This window comes from Hylaeus anthracinus, unplaced genomic scaffold (genome assembly GCF_026225885.1).
Source record: "Hylaeus anthracinus isolate JK02 unplaced genomic scaffold, UHH_iyHylAnth1.0_haploid 3, whole genome shotgun sequence".
In the NCBI taxonomy this organism is placed as follows: domain Eukaryota; kingdom Metazoa; phylum Arthropoda; class Insecta; order Hymenoptera; family Colletidae; genus Hylaeus; species Hylaeus anthracinus.
This window is the reverse complement of record NW_026535284.1, coordinates 4,232,825-4,255,474: the sequence shown is the minus strand read 5'-3', so window position 1 is coordinate 4,255,474 and position 22,650 is coordinate 4,232,825. Positions and strand designations below refer to the sequence as shown.

The following is a 22,650-nucleotide window of genomic DNA, read 5'->3' as shown; positions in this document are numbered from 1 at the left end:
TTTTTTCCGGGTATTTTTTTAATTATTAAGGGTAGAAAATAAATAATGTATTTTTTGCTGATGGTAACTGCAAACAACCCTGTGAGGGACACCTACCGAAACAATGAGGAATGATGATTGATTATTTAGCTGACACATGTAAAAGTTTCAGAATGATCGGAGTCCTGGAACATGGTTAAATAATTAAAAAGAAACAAAAATCCCATGCGTTACGCCCCGTGCAATGGGCTGAAGGAGAATGAGACAATGTATGTCAGACACACTACGCGTATCGTTACAACTATGCATACGACAGTGAGGCAATCAGTTTCAACAATTTTGTAATTGATATCATAAAATTTTCCTTAAAAGTATTCTATTTATTATTTCTTAAACGATATCTAGACATTGTTTACAAACACGCGCTGTGCGTCGCTCGATGGATTCTAACTTAGTTGTAAGTAATTAAAAAGAAACAAAACTGGCAATATGAAACGAACTAAATGTCACGCGAAGGTCAACATATTGAATCTCGATTGATTAATTTTTTTATAAGCTATTAGACTGTGTAGTGAAAATATGCAGTCCCTGTCGTATGTATAGCTGTAACGATTCCCGTAGTGTGTCTGACATTATCTCATTCTCCTTTAGCCGTACGATTTGCGTAGCGTGTCTGACCAGTATCTCATTCTACTTCAGCCCATCGGACGGAGCCTAACACATAGGATTTTTGTTTCTTTTTAATTATTTAACCATGTTCCAGAACTTCGACCCTTTTGAAACTTTCACAAGTGTCAGCTAAATAACCGATCGTCATTCCTCATTGTTTCGGTAGGTGTCCCTCACAGGGTTGTTTGCAATTACCACCCGCAAAATATATATATTATATATTTATTTCCCTTAACAATTAAAAAAATACCCGGAAAAAATATATGAGATGCAGTTTATAAGTACGAATATTTTCGTTTTTGCAGAATTTAAATATCTGAAATAGTAACCGAGAAAAACAATAATAAAGTTAAGGGTGTTTACTATCATATTACCCTTAAACAGGGGGGTTTTAGATGAAAAGCATTGTACGGCACATAATAACAATGAAAATGGGGGTGGGAGCCGATTGCCTATCCTTATCCTGCTAGATCCTTTATTTATCAGCATAGGTATCTCGATAGTTATTTTTAGACAAGATATAATTCAAGAATAAGTGACATTCGAAACTATTCTGTTATTATATCAACATTCTAGGGTTGAATATTTGAACGTAATCGAGATACCAAGGCAAACTGCACGATGCATGAGTACGATGTTCCTTATTTTGTACTATTATTCTATAAAGGTAATGCCCTTTAAAATACATCGAAATGATCGTTGCATAAGTCCCAATAATTATCGGAGACCGTTCGCAATTTAGTGTTGTCCGTCATGAGCTACGAGAGTTTGTAAATAAGTTATCGGATTTGAAAAAAAAAAAACTTGTGCAAACTGGAAAGCTAATACGTGTAATTAGATACATCAACAGGGAAAGACAAAGACGCATTTGGTCATGGAATCTATCGAATTATTTTAGAAGAAAATATTACCGTTACAAGAAAGACTTACAAATCTGATTAGGTGGCTGAATTGGTTATAAATAAAGACGTTTTTTTTGCTTAAAAAATTCACAATCTGCACTAGACAATTTAACCCTTTGGAGTTAATTATGGGTTTGTGACCGGATTCACTTTATACATACAATTTTCATACATAAAAGGGTGTCTTTTGCGATATGTTGTTGAAATTAAAGGTTCATATATTTGTAGTACATAATATTTCGTAAAAAAATCGTATATGTGCAAGTTTGGTTCGCGTAAACTATTAGTAGGTATTGTTTAGTGCCGCGGTAGATAATATAAACGTGTACCGCAAGTTTAGTATCAGCTGTTCGAACATCATGATTGGAAGAGTCACAAATGTTACATGTTTTACTGTGTTCGTTTGGCTTACCATGCAGAACATTGTCCATGTCCTGATAATATTTCTAGATTGTGAATTATCTATTATCCACGCTGTCAAAGAATTCATACGTGCTTGAGTCACCTTCATGCCAATACACGACAATACAATGTATAATCTGTACTGCCGAAAAATTCGTGCGCGCGTCTTCCGGTTGTAGTCTCTGACCATTATGCATGTCTCCACGATGTCTCTTTATTTGTGCCTGGTGTTGTTTTATGAAGTGTACCCATCCAAAACCAATACATTACCAACACTGATAATCACAGAACAGTTGGTGTTAACGACTAACAACTAACGAATTACGTCGTCAGAAGATCGAATAAGAAACGTCTTATTATAAATCATACATGCACGATTTGAAATAGTAAGAGCAAATGATTTCAAGTTAATGCATTAGTAGACGATCCCTACTACATTCAAAAAGTCATAATATACAGGATGGAGTAATAACATTGCCTAGCTTGTATATCTTCGTTATTTATGGTCTTATGAAGAAACTTATCAGAACAAAGTTGCACTGTTTTGAGAAGCATTTATAATGGTAGAACATAATTTTTTCCAGAATCGTTTGTCTTATAAGACGATTTCAAGAAACGCGGATGATCTTGAAATCTCATAAAAACAGTGACACTGGCAAACATTATTTTTTTTATCCTTATAAGAGCCCCACAAGACAGTACAACTTCGGCCAGGCTACTATCCCTAGTAGTGATATTGACACTACTTGACTGAGATCTACTATCTCCACTTACAGACTCCTATGACTCCTCTACTCTATTTATATAATCTCTTTGCCTCTTCCACCGCCAAGAATTCATTTATAAAGAAGAAGTAGTAGGTGTGACTATCAAGAGGAATTATTAATATACATTTTGTTGGCTATTTTCCTTATCGCAAAGGAAAGTATCCTCTACACATTCATGCAAAAGGCTCTAATCATTTCTCGAAAATTGTTACTTTCATAAAGAGCTGAAATGTTTTAAGCGCCAATTAGCGAGTTAAAAGCAATGACTCGAATAACTGACCTCGTTGGCTATCCGTAGTTATAGCACTGTTTTTACTGTTTAATAAACAAGTAACATCACATTGATTAACAAATTGATAAAAATCAACGTACAGCTGGAGGTCTGGCTCTCTTACTCTATCTATAATATCTCCATACATCTACTACAGCTTCTCACGAACTGTTAATTCTTTACACACTATGCAAGTGTGCGTCGCAGCTCCTCGCAAAGGAGCGCAAAGGGTTAACACTTTACTCGACGAAGTCTATGCGAGATCATGCACCGAATCGAACGTGTTAAGCGTGAAACAGTAAATGTTCGCTATATTATTACATAATAAAACTTCTACATATTACTGATTTTATGCAAGTTGTAACGAGTTGCTATAGTTATCGTTTGCCTAAATTATTACTTTATTGATTTTGGCGAGGAATAATAGCATTAAAACAAACTCAACCCCTTGCTCTACCATTTACTCATTTCATATATTGTTGTAGGCCAAGGGGTTAAGAATCTATCAACCCCTACGATGCAACTTGTTAAATACACTTTTCTACGTAATTATTAAATTACGCGTCATAAACCTACGCGAAAGTTAAATTTGGAATTGTTTGTAACTTTCAGGTCCGTGTTTGTATCAAGAAACAGGATTTACCATTGACACCCGAGAAATTGGGAGTACGGGCAACGACGATAACACGGTTTCCTGCGTAATCAAGGATCCCAGCGGCAATAAAATTGGAAAAATGATTGTTCCCGTAGGAGATGGAATCTATAACGTTAGTTATACACCGTTCGAGGAAGGGCCTCATACTATAGAAATACTGTACGAAAATGTTCCCGTTCCCGGTTCACCGTTCACTGTTAACGTTCGATACGTTAGCGATCCCAGAAAATGTACAGCGTATGGGCCAGGATTACAAAAGGGATACGTTGACAGGCCCAACACATTCACCATCGAATCGAAAGGTAAGTACTCGAAACTTCGAGTAATTGAAATTTTCATTACTCTGAAATTGATTAAAGGAATGAATTTAACAATGAAATGTCGACATTGTCTGTGAAAAGCAATACATTTGTAATGATCATTCGTCGTTTGTCATGGTCAGATGCTGGTAAGGGCGGTATAGATCTATCCATGGACGGTGCCTCTCAAGTGAACATGACTTGCAAGGACAATTACGATGGATCCTGCACCGTTGTATACATTCCATCGCAACCAGGTGACTATGAAGTCTCCATAAAATTCGCGAAACAACACATTCCCGGGTCTCCTTTCCACGTCCCGGTTGTAAACGAACCAGAGACGAGCAAACCTGGAACTGGACCAGAAACATTGCGAGAAAATGTACCAGAAACTCGTCAAAAACCAAACCTCCAGTCTCCTGTGGAACCAAGTAAAGTCGTTCTATCGGGACTTGGGGTTGCGCCAGTATGCACTGCTTCTTTCCCTGTCGATTTCGTAGTGGATACTTCCAAAGCTGGCTACGGTGATCTCGAAGTACAAGTTCTGGTAAGTGAACAACGACGCTATGACTCGTTTCAAAATGGCTTATTTTGTCATTGTTTACAATTCATTATTTCACCGACATAACGAAGAGACAAGGTCGTCTGTAATCTTATAACCAGACTGCGGATTTTGTACATTTATGGTATAAACTAATGTAATAAATACATTCTAAACATAAACAAAAGGTATGTGCACTTACCCTAATGAAATAACGATACTATTATATTAATTGTAGAATGTATTTAACATATATTTTATATGTTTTTTTGTATTTTTTTTTTGTGTGTGTATTACGGTACATCATAAATGCATAAAATCCACAGTCTACTTATAACATTCTTATAAGTAGTTCATTACACAAATCGATTAACTCCGTAAAACATGAAGTTGAGAAATCCGATGAAATGGGCCCTGAAATAAATTATTTATTATTCAATGGCTTATGTCATCTGATCGATAATGATCGTCGTTAACAATGCTTGTTTCCAGGGTCCCGATAAAATTCCCCGAAAAGTTGAGATTCAAGATCTGGGAGACGGAAAATACAAGGCAACGTATTTGCCTGACGATTGCGGCCGTTACAAGGTGAACGTGAAGTACGGAGGAAAAGAGGTGCCGAGTTGTCCAGTAAACGTCCAGAGTGTCTCCACTGGAAAAGCTGAAAAATGTAAAATCAAAGAAGGCATTCAACACTCTTTGGCTCAAGGTGAGAAGTATTGCATCACCGTGGACACTGAAAATGCCGGGCGTGGCGCAGTCACCTGTCGTATACGTTCCACTTCTGGAAGGTAAGCAAACTCTTTGTTCAAGATTTTCGAGTAAAGTAATCGCTTTCAGGCGATTTCATACAATTTTTACGCTTTGAGTTTATGTTCGCGTTTATGTAAAGTTGCGAGCAACTTACCGATTCGCGACCCTTTGGGGGGTATTCTTTTTTTGGGGGGGAGTGTCGACTTTTTGTATATTCTTATCACTTAAGATCTTTAAACTATTTTCATTAGATTATATTAACCTGTTGAAGGATATTGATACATATGTGTACGTTTGCTTTTATGTTAAAATTACCGTTATTTACGAGCACAATACCTTTTAGAATTAAAAAATATACAATATAGTGAGTAATCAATATAGTGAGACAGAATATATTCTATATACTCTATGCTGTTGCTATGCTTTAAATAAAATATATTATCAAACATTTTTGTAGTAAAAAAATCAAAAATCGAAACTGGTAAAAAAATAAGAATACCCCTTTAACTTAGTTGCAGCGTAACATAGGATTGGAGAGTGTCGATTTCTATTTCATATCGGCCTCATTTATTTTGTCATCGCTTTGTAAAAACTTTACCACGAATATACGATATTCGTGTATATACAAATTATATAGAAAACAAACATCTTAAGTGAAACAGATGGAATGCTATGTTAAAAATCATTTCCATCTGTGTTTTGTTGTGGTCAAAATATTGTATATCACGGAGATGGTGTTTCAGTTTTCGGAGATTTGTCCGGAAAATCAATGAAGCAAGGTTGTTCAGTATTTTCGGAGATATCTGAACAAGTTCCATTTAAATGATGTTTACTCGCAATTGGTGGGGAAGATTGATTATTTTGTGCATTTTCAGGAATTACTACTTGAGAAGTGTATGGAAGACTTATGTGGAGTAATGGTGTCGGAATATTCTGTTCTTGTGAGAAGTTGTGCGAAATATTGTTGGAATTAGGTGAAAATTGCTTCGTGGCTCTATTCCGTTTTATTTGCCTGAATACATCAAGGATTTGTATTTTTGCTTGAAATTTTTCATCTTCTGTTAATGATCGCAATGTTGGAACAAGGGAAAGGACAAAATTAGTATCCTCGTCCACTTCTTTCTGTAAAATATTAAGTAGTGCTTCCTCGAAATTTGTGCTCTTCTTCTTCTTTAGATTAATGGAGCCATTCTTGTACTGCGACGTAGAAGGTTTCGAACAAACATTGGACTCTTGGCTCCCAGAATCTTGACTTTCAAATTCTTCATCCAGAATAATTTGAGAATCCACGTTGTGTTCGATAGTTCTGTGTTTTATGGATGGCAAAAGAAAGAGTAGTTGGTCATAGTACATGTATTTCCGTCGTCTATTTGAGATTCTCCCTGATTTATCTGTCTTCTGCAATTTTAATTCTCTGGTAAAACAAGACCTCAGGTTCATCCACTTTTTCTGCACTTCTAGTCCTATATATAGTAATAATTAATAGGGGCAACTGTATCACAATAATTTCCAACATGTATCAATTCTTACTTGGCGCAGTTAAAAATGACAATTATTGAGAAGGAATTTGATGAATTTAATTAAAAGTGAAAAGTTAATATTTGACATTTTATTTTCTTTTGATTTAAATCACTTACCATATTTCATTTTATTCTCTGCGCTAAGTTCTGTCCAGTTAGGAACTATTTCAGTACACACCTCCTCCCATAATTTCTTTTTTAGATTTATATCTGTATACTCTTTTGAATCCTTCATATATAGTAAAGGTCGCTGTTTTATTAACTCGATAAATGTATCCACATTACTTATCGTCATTAAAGACGCCATTATAGTCACAACAAAAAGAACTACACGATTCCACTGTTTCGATACGACTTATAAGTAATTGCTCGATTTTTTTGTCAGAGAGTAGTCGCATACCACCAGTAGGCGATTTACGCGCGCTACTTTGAGGTACTAGAGGCCCATAATTGCAGTCGTGCGACAGTTGCGTGTTGTAGCCAGAACCTCAAATCTCACGACTTATACACGACTCGACTGCCAGCGTGCGAGTCGATATACTAGAGACACAACAATCGCTGCGTCCAGCAGTCGCGCGATAGTTGCAGTGAGAAGGGGTAATACTTGGTCACGTGACAGCTTCGTCCAACACTATTCTGAATATTAAGTAAATGCTCTACCTGTCTCGAGTCACGCGTAAATCGCCTCATTTGAACAAGATCTAGCTGGGGTCCCATGAAAATGACTGACATAGACTTTATCGACGCAGATTTTATCGACGTGCACTTTATCGACGTACACTTTATCGATGCAAATCTTATCAAAACCAATATTAACTGCATGGATACTAATACTTATAATTAGACTGCGGATCTTTATGCAAAATAAAATCTTCGCGAAAGTGCCTACAAAAATTGAACCTAAATAGGAATTTATTTTATTCTGCAAATATTATAACATGAACTTTACTTTCAATATTTTTTATATCTTTGCATGTTGTTTTCATTTTGTAGGTTCTTGCACATTCAAATTTCCTATAAATGCATGAAGATCCGCAGTATATCCATAATAATAGATAAATCTTTAAATTAAACGCTTTGTATTTCTTCAAAAATTTTTCAAATTTGTCAATATCGGTGTCGGTGCATTCTGTATCGGTCATTTTTATGGGACGCTTTTGAACTGTCTCGTTGAATCATGGTGCATTTGATGAGGGTGTCCCAAAAATGTTGTAACACCTTGAAATGGGTGGTTCGGGAGTTTTGAAACAACTTTTTCCTTAGCGAAAATGTTGTCCGAGATATTAAGAGAAAACCCCGACCAATCAGAGCGCGCGTATACCGTTAGAGCGGCCGCGGTAGCGAAGGCTATGTGCTAAGCGGCCGCGCTCGTACGCGACAAGTAACTCGACGCGTCTCGTAGGCATTGAGCTCTATCTTAACTGGAGTGTGAACTGCGAGAGAGAAGCCGGTCCGAGAGAGATACAAGATGAGTGGTTCCGGTGGTACTATCCTATAGCAAATTTATGTGTGGAGGGAGAACAGACTCCTCTTTGTTTGAATTTCGCGGCACTCTAGGAATTATTTACAGATTAATTATGTACAGATTTGAACTTTATTTCCTTTTTATTTATATATAAAACGATAGAAACATTAACAATAATGACATAATAATGAAATAGTATACATAATTTACATACCATAATTTAGATCATACAAATATATACAATTTGGTATAGAGCTAAATTTTATTATTTGTTACAATTCAATTTATATTGTATTTATCCAATTTTATGCGGAAAAGAATCTGAAAGTAACTCACTCGACAATGCTCAGCGATGTTTGGGTAGGTTATGTTACAGCGTACGTTTGTTCCCCCTCTACAAATAAATTTGCTATAGGATAATACCGAAACCGCCCATTTTGCATTTCTCTCGGACACTTCGTCGCCTCTACTTCTTCGTACAGTTGTTCACACTCCAGTTAGGATAGAGCTCAATGATCGAAGGACATTAGACGCGGCCGCCTAGCGCGTAGCCTTCGCTACAACGGCCGCTCCAACGGTATACGCGCGCTGTGATTGGTCGGGGTTTTCTCTTAATATCTCTTTAACGAAGCCTCGGACAATATTTTCGCAAAGGAAAAAGTTGTTTCAAATCACCTCACGAACCACCTCTTTCAAGGTGTTACAACATTTTTGGGACACCCTGTATACAAGTTTTCATCTTGGCTTTCACCATGTCGACTAAGGCTGGGAATGTACCGTAGACTTTTCGTCGCGCGATAGTCTGGAGAGATGGTAAAAGGTATTGTCTTATGGTGGAAGAGCGGTGGATCAAGTATGCGAGCGCTCTCACATAGGCAGATGCCTTACCGCCTCAACCTAGTGATCCCAGAAACGAGCCCTGGACCGACGGTGGCGCGTTCTACCTCACAATTCTCGTGCCACGGAAAATCGATAGTACGTTATCAGCCGAGAAAAAGTCGATATCATTCGGTACTACCGAATCAGTAGATTGTGGCGCACAAGTAACTTCCAGATCATTTCGATCGTTTCGACCAGTTTCTCTGACTTGGACAGTAACGACAGAAACAAATTCGAAATTTTAAATGAACAAAAATTAAGATTGTAATTTATTTTCTAGGTTTAATATTGGTATTAACACTATACTTACAGAGATTTCTTATTAGATTTCTGTTACTAAAGTAATGCTGCAATAAGCCAAGTCAATTTATTAAAATTAATTAGGAGGCTTGAACAAAAATGATTTTGGATATATGCTTGCCCTTTTATGCGGATACAAGTCAGCATAAATGGCTGGCAAAAAATATAAACAAAACACATTTACAGTAAATTAATTTTTAATTTTTTCATTAAATTCACTCAATGGCTTCATCGATCAATGAAACCTATATTTCTTATTTATATATTGTTATATCTTGCACACATTGCATATTTTCATTATTTCATATGCATGTTAAGAAATTATTGATTTTGAAGTTCTTATTATTCTATGCACGTGCATAATTTTTGTATCTAGCCGAAAAAGCCTCATTTCATTTATTTATAAGGGTACGGAGTTTTCTATGCGACTATAATACCTTCTATATCAGTCTTCCATTAAAATGTTTTACATAGTCCTTTCTTCAATATTCATTAAATTCTTTCGTTTTTCCATTGCTTTACATTCTCTGACATCCCCATTAGGGGGCCCACTGACCCCTCTATAGCTCGGGTACCTCGGGATCGCTAAACCCGTACTGTAGCTACAATCAAACATAGCTACAGCCCCTGAGGTCTAGAAAAGGCTTTCCTGACATATTTTTCTCAGAAGCATCCACAATAATTAGTTTAATGACTAGATTTCAAAAAGTGAACTTAAATAGGAATTTATAGGGGTGTGCGAGATTCCCGAAAATATTCGGGATTCCCGTAAAATGTCCGGGACTCCCGCAAAAATCCGGGATTCCCGAGAATGTACGGGATCTCGAAAATGTTCGGGATTCCCAACAATGTACGGGATATAGAATAATATCTGGGATTTCCGAAAGTGTTGTTATTCTTGAAAATTTCAGTAATCCGAATGTACGGTATTTCGAAATTCCCGGGAATCCTGAACATTTACGGGATCTCGAAATTTTCGGGAATCCCGAATGGTTTCGGGATCCCGGAGATTCACGGGAATCCCGGATGTATTCGGGATTCTGAAATTCTTGGGATTCCATCCCGATCCCGGAAGGAATTCCTGTCCCGACCTGGATCCTGCACACCTCTAGGAATTTATTTTACTCTGGAAATATTACAATATGAATTTTACTTTCAATATTTTTTTCTATTATTGCATATTGTGTTCACTTTGTAGTTTCCTGCGCATTCTATGAATGCATAAAAATTCGCAGCCTAGTAATAACGATGTAAGGAATATTTTTATATATATGTTTAATATTTCTGTTCAGTGAAGTTGTAGATATCGACATCGAGGATAACGGGGATGGCACAGTCAACATTTACTATACAGTTGCGGATGCTGGTGACTACACTCTTAGCATCAAATTTGGTGGCCAACCAATACCAGACGGATTTTACACTTTCACGGTAAGTGTTTACGCTTTTTTTTTTTATTTGCAACAGTATTTGGTATATTTTAAAGACCTTAAGTAACAAGAATACAAAAACAAAATACCTATTTTCTGACCAAAAATAAAAGAGTGCATTTTCGTTAATTTTTTGCTTTCCAACTACCAGCACTGCTGGCATAACTACTGAAGGTGTTCTAGTCCAACTGCCAACGCTATTGGCAACACTATTATTTTCTGAACATTAACAGGACTGATAAATTTAGACCGTACCGTTACCGTGATTTCTAAAGTTTGAATTCACATTAGTAATTAACGTTCTCAAAAACTCTTGAATTTCAACTTTCAAATCGAGTCATTTCTCACATTTTGTTTCGCCATTTTTGAATCCGCCGTGTAATATTTCTATACATGCAATTATCTTAGAAAAAAAAAAAAAAAACTTTTATACTATACAAATACTTTTTTGATACACCGCATCTCTGTTCGAAAGACATTCAGGGAAAACTTGAAGACATGTTTCTGATATAATTGACGGTTCAGCAATCGATTGAGCCTACTTGGAATTCTATTCATGCAAGCATTGCAGAGGTACGATAATTTGACCCCGACTTGACTAGTGCTTCGTGTAAATATACACAGCCTGCCACGCCACCCGAGCATGAACTTGGCGCGAGATGCGCCTCTGCCTCCCTCGATGTAATTAATTAATATTTTTTACCTTTTGTCAAATATCTTTCAACATCCCATACCGTTTCGATTAGATTCAAATTCGGAGACTGGGATGCCTACTTCATTAACTGAATGTCGTTGTCGTATTTTTATATAAAATGTGAATAACTGTAATACAAATTAAAAAATCTATATAAATGTCTACTTGTTTAAAATTGTTCTCAGTATACGGATACTCGCTTTTATTTAATCTTTATACGTTCAGTAATAGATATTAAACAACAATCATCTTTTACATTTACGTAAGTGTGGATAGAATTTTAAAAACTAGTGTTTCATCTCCGTCTCATTGATTAAAAACATATAGTCGTGTCTTGGAATTTACGTATACCTTTTATCACAAATTACTTTCACGAAAGGAATAAAATGATGCAATTACGTATATAAATATATTATCAAATAAAATTTTTTTTTGTTTTATCAACAATCTTGAATTTTATGCGTGCGTATATATTATATATTAATTCCTTCTAAATAATAGTTATGAACTTTTTTGATCAAATATGCCTATAATAGAATACCATATACTTTTGATACATTGGGAAATCGAAAAATGGATATAACAGAATTGTAAAATATAAAATATCGATAACAAGGCACTCGTTCTTTCCTGATTATTACGTACTAATCGCATGCATAAATACCTTCTAATCAATACAGTGGTATTATGTGCATCCGATTACATGTAATAATTATATTAAACTATCTTCATAAAATAAAGAACAGTTTAAGCACTGCTGATAACAGAAGACAAGCTGGAAAGGCTTGTGCGAGTCTATTGCACGATCCAGATTGAAATCTAATACGCATCTTGTTCTCCGTGGAGGCCCCTTAGACTATTTCGAGTGTATGTCAGGCTTTCCCAAATTTATAAGCAGAATCATTCGAAGTAGGCGGAGGGCAATGGACGAGCATTAAATTAATGCAAATTGTGTAAATTTTATGCGACTACTTCTTCTTTTATGCCTTGTACCGTATAGCTTGGCAAGAAATAATTTATCAATAAATAAGCTACATCAGGACAAAATAAAAATGAATAATGTTTTTTAGTATTATTCTAACAGTTGATATTGCAAGTTGTTCACATAGATCATCGTATTTGTCTTGTGTAATGGAAACATAACTCGTATTCTCAAACGAAATGTTAGACAAAATTGTGCCCAAGAGCGTCTTTAGCTACCGCACTCGGCATTTGAAAGACAGTCGTGTTTCTTTTTTCTCTATCATTATCCAAGAATCTCAGTAATTTGAATTTGTTGGCAACCGTATTAAATCGCTCGTATCATACAGTACGCAAATATACGAGCTGTATCGCTCTCTTGTAATGTTTTGCCCGGCGATTTATTGTCTGAATGTTTGGATTCTTCATCTATGTAAGTTCTATATATTACAATCGCCTTATAATTCATCCGAGCGTCTCAAACAGGTTATATATTAAACATTAAAACGACTTTGTTTTACAACATTGCTACTTATAAGTTACGTGTGACTAATAATAATGGATACTTTAACACGCTTGAGCATATTTTATACGAATTTCCAACGAATATTCCAACGAATGGGAGGTGAATATCCCATCGCTTTGTATCGTGGTACACAATTTAAAAAAATTGGAATACTACCGTATTTCAAACTCTCGTGCAGCGTGAGTTCCTGCAACGCGAATTCCTACAATACGCTAAAGATATCGCGACCGCCTTTTTTTTTATAGAACACGATTTTCGTGCAACGGACTCTATATTTCATCAGTCTCCCGTGCAACAAAATAATAGTCGGTGTTCAACGCGCGTCGCTAAAACGTAGAGTTAGAAATGTTAGAAAATCTGACTCCAGAGAAACCTCGAGTAATCAATTTTGAGGATTACCTATCGCTTCAATGACGGATAAACAATGTTTTTTTTTTATCGCGGGGGAGCCAATTAGTGTTGAGCAACTCCAAAATCTTAAGTGTGCTTTAATTGTTGGTTACTTCGAATTAGAAACGTAAACGAGTGCGGGGAACACGATTATCGGGAACTTTTTGGGCGTATCGATTAACAGTATCGTACAAAAACGTGTTGCCATCGAAAAATCTTTTGTAAAGTGGACGAGTGGGGGCTGGCCAGCTATTATCGTAACATCCAATTCAGCATTGTGCCCGAAATTATCGTCAGTTACCACGAGTTTCGTGACTGCCGCCGTCCTAGCTGGTTCCTGCTGTCATGTATCGCTGCCCAACCCTCTAGCGCCCAAGTTAAGGTATGAATACGGCATTGATAGTCGGACATTTAACGATGCATTCGATTGTGAACGTCTAAAAAGAGAGGAACCACTTTGGGAATTGAAAAAAGAAAAGCTATAAGTCGTGCATAATAAATGATTTTGTACTTAATGATAGGTATCTTAAAACGTAAGAAAAAACTTGATATCTCAGGATTCACTTGTCTGAAAGAAAAAAAGGAACAAATTTTGTTCAACGTCTATTCATGTAACGATGGTGTCTACTATAATGACTGGAAAACATTGACAATGGGAAAAATGAGTTCTTTTATTTAATAATGTAAAACATAAAATGTATCTTTTGACTAAAATTGTTTATTCTAGTAGATACCATAGCCAGTAGACGATGAACAAAAATTTGATACTTTTGTTTCAGACAAATAGGACGTGAGATATCATGGTTACCGTTATGACATTTAATTTTCGCAGCGTTGGTTTCCTGAGCGATTTTCTCAGAATATTTTTTATCTTGTAAGATATGTATTGTTAAGTAGCAAAAATCATTTATTATTGTACGATTTGCGGTTTTTCTCTTTTTCTATTCCCAAAAAAGCCTCTTCTTGTAGATAGTTCACTCTAGAATGTATCCTTAAGGGAGGTAACAACGATGACGCAACATTTATTTTTATGCCTTTAACAACTTCAATCGCGTAACAACGTTTAACCGTTGAGATAAAGAAATAATTATACAATTTTCTTGTATTATCGAAGTTAATGCTCTCCGTGACCAATAAATTTAAAATGTATAATTTAGAAAGCTTCTAGACCATTAATCAAAAGTTTTGGTTCTAAAATTGAAGAAATAAAGTAATTGCGAATATTTCCGGGAGGGTATCATGTTGCTCAAGAGGATCGCCAAGTAAGTTTGAAAACCTTTGTATCAAAAGCTTGTTTCCCGAACTAAATTTCAACATTTCTTCAAGTGTGATAAACATGTTGGCTTCCTATTGTTACAATGCATTGCCGGATATATTATTCATTGTCCGACCTTGCCTGTTTTCAGTTTCTTCATTCGTTTCCAATATATGTTAACAACTGCGATAAATTTTAGGTGAACACCGAAACATTTAACTTCAAGTGGCTGTTCAAAACTTTTGTATTCGAAGCGATTTTGAAACGTTTTAATGCATCTAGCTGGTAATAAATCTTGATGATGATATCTGCGCGACTCCAAAACTTTACAAAACATGGACGCAAACGTTTAAAAGGAACGTTCGACTTTCGCGAAATGTTACAACAATTTTTCAACGGTGTCGTGTACATTTGTACGAACGTATCGAACGAATACTGTTATTTTCTTAATCCGAGGAGGTTGAGAAGCGCGTCAACGAAATTTATTTACGAGATTTTCGGTGATGGATTTTTCACGTGATACGAATTTTGCAATGATCCTGTCGCGATTACATAATAAATTCTTTACACGCAGCATATTTGGCTTGTGACCAGCTTCAAAATACGTAGATTCTATCGTAATGAGCTGTAACGAACACCATCGCTCGGTTTCAGGTATGCCGGGGATTTTTATCGTCGATATTTGCAGATCGTTAATCGACGACATCTCGCTATTTATGTTTGCCAATGTTTGAAAGAAAAAGGATTAAAAAAAAAAAACGAAGATACGAAAAAAGTATTCAGACAGGAACACATTCGAACGCTATTCAATTGTCAAATATTTGTACGATGTTTAAATACTATTCTAATACTTTTCTATTGGATTATTCTAACCATTCTCATACATTTCTTCTGAACCTCCACAAATTATAAATTTTTTAATTTTTACACAGATTTCCGTGTATTTGTTATAAAGTTTCTCGTGAATTCGTTAAAAACAGATAAAATATATGAATCTTCAAAATCATTACACGATACTCGTGCATTTGCTATCAATGCATAGAATGTTTAGATTTACAAAGTACAACTTTTTCATAGATTTGTTATAAACTTTTGAAATTGATAAATAACCATTATACATATTATTCTCCAAATTGATTTTGCAAATTAATAATAGTTTTTAGTGCATTTCGTTTCAGAATCGAAAATACTGTTCAGTTATTTATAGAATATTTTATTACGGTGACCGTGTTGGCTGTATACATATATATATATATACCCCAGTAGTAAAACGTAAGTCCAGTAAACATTGCGACAGCGATGGATATTTCGTCTAAAAAAAAAATGCCAAATTATTATGTCTAGAGATATATTTAATCTTTAAGTACGAATACTCTTGATCATTTTCCTGTTTATTTAGATTCTTGTCTCTAACTTATGGCTGTTGTTCCAGTAAAATAGGTCGTACGTACTGTTAGAATATTTCGTTTAAATCGGAATAGTTAAATATCTCATGAGAAGATGAAGCTTTCGAAAAAATGTTTAACAAAAGTTATATGATTCGAAGAGACAAATTGTATGGAGTAAAGAATTTTGTTGTAAATAAAGTAGCAGGGGAGGATACAATAATGTATTTAAAAAAGTACTATTAAAACTTACTATTTAGGTAATATTACTCAGATATTCAAAGTATATACGTAGTATTAAGCCTCCTTTGAGAATTTAAAATAGCGATGTAATCACTTTGCATATCAGCTATCGATTATTTACAACGTTGCACAGCCATAGATTCCAAAATTGTTTACAGCATATAATTTGTCCATTCGAACGAAATAAGCATTGTACAAATATTTTTTAATGGCTTTGCCCATGATTGTCCTCTCGCGAGATATTTAACCAATCCGATTTAACACGTTGTTTGCCAAGTGAAAAACTAGTGAAAATTTGTACAAAGTTAAAATTTTGTCTCGAAATTATTCAAGACCATACAATTTAACATTTGTCGTAGTATTTAATTTCTTTTCCCCGTCAAATTTAGGAATCCTATCCAGATTTATTTTTACTAACGCCTCACCTTCGGAATGAATTCTTTTAGTTTCTCAATGAAAACTCTATTTCTGGGTGACGTGGCAACCAATGTGTCGTATATTTTATTTTTAATACGAAACACTGCTATATGTTTCAGGCCTCAGAGAAGTATCAAGAACAAAGTACACACAAAACCCAGAGCGCTGTTCGGTCACGGCAGATACAAGAACAACGTCTAATCGAACAGCACAGTACAAGTATACAAGAAAGTTCCGGTCTACCGAAGAAGAGTTTTAACGCTATCCGGCTGAACAACATCCCCTTACCATTGCCAGGTGGCCTCGTAACATGTAAGTACAGATAAGTAAAATTTCAATTATTCAATTATTATTATACATTAACATAATGTATAAAATTGATGAAATTTCTATGTTTGGCGAATCATTATTTCTATGTTTCACGAATTAGCTTTTGCTCGCCGATTAAAAACAGTAAAACAAAGCCTGACATAAAGTAGCCTATTCTCTAATTGTAAGTTGGAAGGATGCCAACACGTGTATATAATTTTATCGAAATACGTGGAGCCGTTTTCGAGTTATGGCTTACGAACATTCGGACAGACAAACACACAGATGAAGAAATAAAATTTCTGAAAATACATGTTTTTTTCCCTTGTTCCCTTGGGTATTATTAAGGATACTCGAAAATATAGAAAATTCGAAGAAAAGACAGATTTTCAATTTTCATACAAGTGCAGGCAAATGTAGAAGTTGTAAGAATTTGTGATTACATCATTGTACGTAAGGGACTTTGCAGGAAAATGGTAAAAGTACGCGTTTCTCTCGGAAAGTTTCTTAGTAATTCTAGAGATTTATTTCTGAAAATTTGACAACATTCTTGAAATACGTACAGTGTCGTGCAAAATTTTCTAGACAATGAAATGAAACAAAATACAAACGGAGCGATTGCTAAAATAAAAATAGATCTTTGTGCTTTATCGAGATTCCCGACCTGCCTTCACCTGTATTCGATAGGTACGCATTCTTCCCACCCTTGCGAGAGACCACGCGATCAACATTGGCGCCATGTCGTTTTCGTTGGCAACAAAGTTAATTCTCGTTAGCAACAAAGTTATTACCGAATAATTAGGGATTCTTTAGTTTATTTTAATACTAAAACTGCCAAGTCGTTCAATTTCATCTCTACACTTCAAATTTCTTTCTTAAAGTCACTTAATCAACAAACTAGTTTACTCCTTCATAGTTGTATCTATGATAAATATTTACTACGTTTGTTTTAGTGTTAACTGTTCGCTTAAATCTTAAAAAAAAAAAAAAAAAAAACGGATCTCCAATTACAATAAATATTCAGACATTACAAATCACTAGAGTGCGAATGTTTATGCATTTATGGCAAATCTATAACAACGTGTACAAATGCAACAATATATAATATATCAATAATAATATACATATTATACCGTTTAAAAAACAAGACATACTTTCACTAATGTTTCGATACTTTTTCTGGATCTGCGATAATATAATTTTGCATAAACATCCGCGGTCTACAAATCACCATTGAATATCGCACACTAAATGATGCATGTCTTCGCCATTCAAGTAAAACATTTGTTGCCTTACTTTTCCAAAATCGCACCCTCCAAGAAACGTACCACGACCGAACGGAAGTTTGCGTGCAAATAGTTTTCCGAAGAGAACAGTTCGCAGGAATTTGTGCAGCTCACCCTGTATACGAACGAAGTTGCAATTTCATGATAATTATTCCTCATTCACGGTTCGCACACTCCAACGTAGACAGGATGTACGAAACGACAAGTATGACAGGTCCGCACTCATCGTCTTGCTGCTGGTTCCACCATGACACCAAAAATATAATCAGAGTGGAAGCGCGGCGGAGGCAGTGGGAAGGATGAAGGAAGAGAAAGAGAGACATGCAAACGGCCGTGTGGCGGAAGCAGGGCGGTGATATTAATATTGGATGATTAAGTGGCTCCGGATGTGCGGATTCGTCATTGGCCCAAAAATCGTAACCTGAATCTGAAAACCGCAGACGTGGATGTTACTAACGGGGGAAGAAGTCAATCTTCTCTCTGTTCTCGTAATTCTTTTTCTTTTTCGCTTTTTATAAATCCGCGTTAAATTCGCGTCGATACAAATGTCCAAGCATACCAGACTAACGGAATGTAATAACTAGACTGCGAATTTGATGCATTCACGAGGTACAACAATATAGAAAACATACATAAAATATACACGATGTATGTCGTTGAATATACTTTACAATTAACATAATAATAATGTTAATTTGTTTTGCATAAGCGCACGTACCTTTTGGTTATGTTTAGCATGTACTAATTGCGTTAATTTATATCATAAATGCATAAAATCCGCAATCTGTTAATAATAATCATAGCAATACAAAATTAACGTTAGGTAATTTCGCTTGTGTTACCGATTATTTCGATTGGCCAACTCAAAACAAAATGAGACCATTTGATTTATTTACGAAGAGCAATTAGACAAACCCAAAGTTTTCTTCTCGATTTATTACCGTATTTGTGATAACCAAATATGATAATCGAATTCAGATTTTTACCTTGGTATTATCTCACATATATTAGGTGAACTGTAAAGTAATGTCGTTTTTGCAATATTAAATACTTGTTTATCACTCATCAGCTCATTGATTTTTATCAATCTGGCATTGAAAATTTTGCACCACCCGATGGCAAAAGGCTGCTGCTAACGTGGACGATTTCATAATTGATTAAAAATAGAAATTTATTAAAAATTTGTTTGAATTTAATGTAAAAGAAACGACATTACTTTCCAGTCTACCTAATATATCCGTTAGTTCTATTTATTTACTTGCAACATTTCGACATAGTTTAATGTTTCATCTAGCTCGGCAAGAATTGAGAGTTGCACAGCTCTATGAAGGAATGGAGTTGGTTATAAGTAGACTGCGGATGTTTATGCATTTATGACAAGTGCAAATAACCAAAAGTATACAAGGAGAGTTCAAATGCATGAACACATAAGATATAAAAAATAAAATTTAATTTAAGATTTAAATTTCTGTTTTGCCTCCGTATAAAAGCACGAATTTGCATAAACATCTGCTAGTTACAAGACACGACTTTGAACATTCCTTTATTTTCTAATACACCCTAATCGTCTCCTATTGGTCATTTTACGTCGATAACTTGAACACGTCGCGTTTTCCATTCTTTTTATTCTTTCATCGATTTAATCGATATAACTCGCGTGAGTAATGTTACCCCGCCTAGAGTTTCGGTTGTTTGTAATTAGTCAAGAGACGCGAGCTCAACTTCTCGTGTTACCTCTGGCACGCGTTTAATGTGCACGAGTGAGTTGATTTGCTTGCTCGACGACTTCCTGCGCAAAGTGAAAACAGCAACGTGAGCGGAATAGAAGCCAGGATATTACGCGCCAAATTCCTCTCTTTTCTATCTTAAGAATTCCGGGATTCCTTGCACATGATAACGATTTATACAACTGTGCACCTCGATGATGGAGCCAGATTAAAACCTTAAAAATAATTACATTTCAACGACGAGCCGTGCCAAACGTTTATAATTCTAGTACACTCGAATGATCTTATGTTTTGCCCCTGTTTCTACTGTTACGTCACTCGACGGTACACGTCCCCTTTAATCTGACAGTAAGAGTATTTAATTGAAACAGAAATACAAACTAAAACTACATACATATACATGTCCTAATCAACGTTTTGGCTTTTAGTGTAGATTTCCCTGGATATAGAAACACGAAACTAATAAGACCGTTAATTGAAACAGAAATATAAACGAAAACTAGGTACATTTGTACATTCTAATCAACGTTTTGGCTTTTAGTGTAGATTTTCTTGGATATATTAGAACCATGTAGTTAATAAAAGATTGAAGTTATAAGCAGAACTAAACTATATCGATAGCTACATAGAGGAACTGAAATATAAAATATAAAAACTTGTGTCTCTTACAAGGAAAGCTTTTTAGGTGTCCGTTTTCGATTGTTTAAATTTTTGGATATGTTTTAAAGGACCGAAAAATAAGATATACGTATCTTTTTATATTGGCCCGTTTCCATACTTAGGAGATGAAACGATCCCTAAAGTTTCAGCTGCAGTAGGCTATCTCCGAAACTATCATAGACAGAAGAAAACTTTTTAAGAAAAAGTTTCATGGTTTTCAGTCTGCATATAAAATCTGGCCCTAAATTTTGTAAAAAATAATTTGTTTATAATAATAGCCTGTTGCAGCTGAAACTCTAGGGGGTCGTTTTACCTCCTAAATATGAAAACAGGCCAATATAAAAAAATACGTATATCTTATTTTTCGGTTCTTTAAAACATACAAATATTATCCTTCCTCTGTCCCACTTCTCTTTGGTAAATCCAGAGAGGAGGAAAAAGAAAGAGGGAGAAAGTGTCATAGCGGAAGTTGTTATTTTCTTTTTCAACGCGTGCGTTAGCTGGGAGAAATGGCACAAAGTAAGAATTCGCGAGAATTCATCTTATTATCGTCTTCTAGTCGTCTTCGACTATTTTCCGATCACGACAGATAGACTATTTCTTTCAGATTTATCCACGCGACAATACGTTGGTACTGTTGCAATAGAAACGCGCGTATCTGATCTCGTGTAAGCGTTTTACATAGTACAACATCATTGTGACATAGAGAACAGGTCTGTTTTGGATATACACGACCGATCATGAACAAGACATTGACATTTTCATTTTTATTTTCTACTACTGACAGAGATGGAATTTCACTTGAAATTGTTGAAAATTACATTTCATCGATCTGAACTAAACATATTCATTTACTCAACGGGAATAAGTATCCAGCAAAAGTCTCGGCTCTATACTAACGAACATTACTTATGTTTCTACATTTAGTTTGTGTTGCATTTCAAAATATATCTTATTAATAGTTCATTTAACCCTTAGTAGCATGATTTTTCAAATTAAATTAAAAAAAAATAAATAAATAAATATACATGTCGAATTGAGTAATCTCCTCCTTTTCGAAGTCGGTTAAAAATATCAATTTATTTATTATTTAAACAATTTTGACAGCCGACGTTTATTTTTTTAACTTTTGTTTAATAGAACATTATGCAATGGTGACATACGTACAGCCATATATTGAAAACAAACCAAGTGTACAATTCGATTTAAGAGTCCGGTACCAAATTTGAAACTTAGGGCATTTAGGCATTAATGTCCCATCAGTAATAATACAAAAAAACAATTCATACTATCGATAGACTATTCTCCACCACTAACGAATAGTGTAACTCCGTCTTAAAGTTCAATTCACACTATCCGTTCGCCTGTTGCGATGAACCTATCCCTATCACTAATTAATCACTAATTAAACCCATCGAAACATTCCTTTAAAAGATCGCTCTTTCAACGAAACAATAGCTATAACAATAATAAAATAGTATAAACACTTCTATGTGAAACTAATCGAGGAATGTTGCAAAAAACGATTGATGTACGGAATAGTGTGAAACAGGCTTAAACGTATGTTCGAACTAAAAATATAAGAGACGACACGGCCAGATAGATCTCTGCGTCTCATTAAATTTGGATTTATTAACACACCTACTGCCAAGAACCAATCGTATTTCTAATATTACAGTACTTACAACCCATCGAATATATTCAATATAATTTCACTGTTAAGCAATTACTAAAATACAATTCAAGGCTAATTACGAGATTAAGGCGTCAATGAAACTGCGATAAAAGGAATGGACATGTTTAAAAAGCAAAATGCTAATTCGAAAACCTGCAACGTCGATCAATTTTTGAGAAAGCATAGACTATTTTATACTATATATTAAATAGAAATATTAAAAGAAAAGTTTTCTAGATTGTTGACATTACTTCGTCCATCTGTCACGTGGTTGTCACTGCCCGTATAAGT

General features: G+C 35.1%; 2 protein-coding genes across 3 annotated transcripts in view; one reads left to right on the top strand and one right to left on the bottom strand.

The window, feature by feature from the left end:
- Window positions 1–22,650, top strand: part of LOC128894409 (filamin-A) — a 59,898-nt gene that overhangs the window by 22,129 nt on the left and 15,119 nt on the right. The window contains exons 11-15 of one of the 2 annotated variants that reach the window (XM_054156124.1): window positions 3,603–3,947; window positions 4,088–4,491; window positions 4,978–5,276; window positions 10,695–10,833; window positions 16,822–17,014. In XM_054156124.1, coding sequence (XP_054012099.1) covers window positions 3,603–3,947; window positions 4,088–4,491; window positions 4,978–5,276; window positions 10,695–10,833; window positions 16,822–17,014 — 1,380 coding nt within the window. Of the gene's footprint in view, window positions 1–3,602; window positions 3,948–4,087; window positions 4,492–4,977; window positions 5,277–10,694; window positions 10,834–13,627; window positions 13,785–16,821; window positions 17,015–22,650 lie in introns of those variants that run through there. The other variant, XM_054156127.1, reaches the window with a different exon arrangement.
- LOC128894426 (uncharacterized) lies at window positions 5,475–9,314 on the bottom strand. The gene is made up of 2 exons (XM_054156152.1): window positions 6,876–9,314; window positions 5,475–6,701 (listed from the first exon to the last, which is right to left on the bottom strand). The coding sequence occupies exons 1-2, from the start codon at window positions 7,063–7,065 to the stop codon at window positions 5,962–5,964; spliced, it is 930 nt and encodes a 309-aa protein (XP_054012127.1). The 5' UTR covers window positions 7,066–9,314; the 3' UTR covers window positions 5,475–5,961.

Bases quoted from the DNA above. Each gene is read 5' to 3' on its own strand.
- LOC128894426 (XM_054156152.1), bottom strand. From the start codon at position 7,065: ATGGCGTCTTTAATGACGATAAGTAATGTGGATACATTTATCGAGTTA. The intron at 6,702-6,875 runs GTAAGTGATTTA...TACTATATATAG, and splicing joins AGAGAATAAAATGAAATATG to GACTAGAAGTGCAGAAAAAG.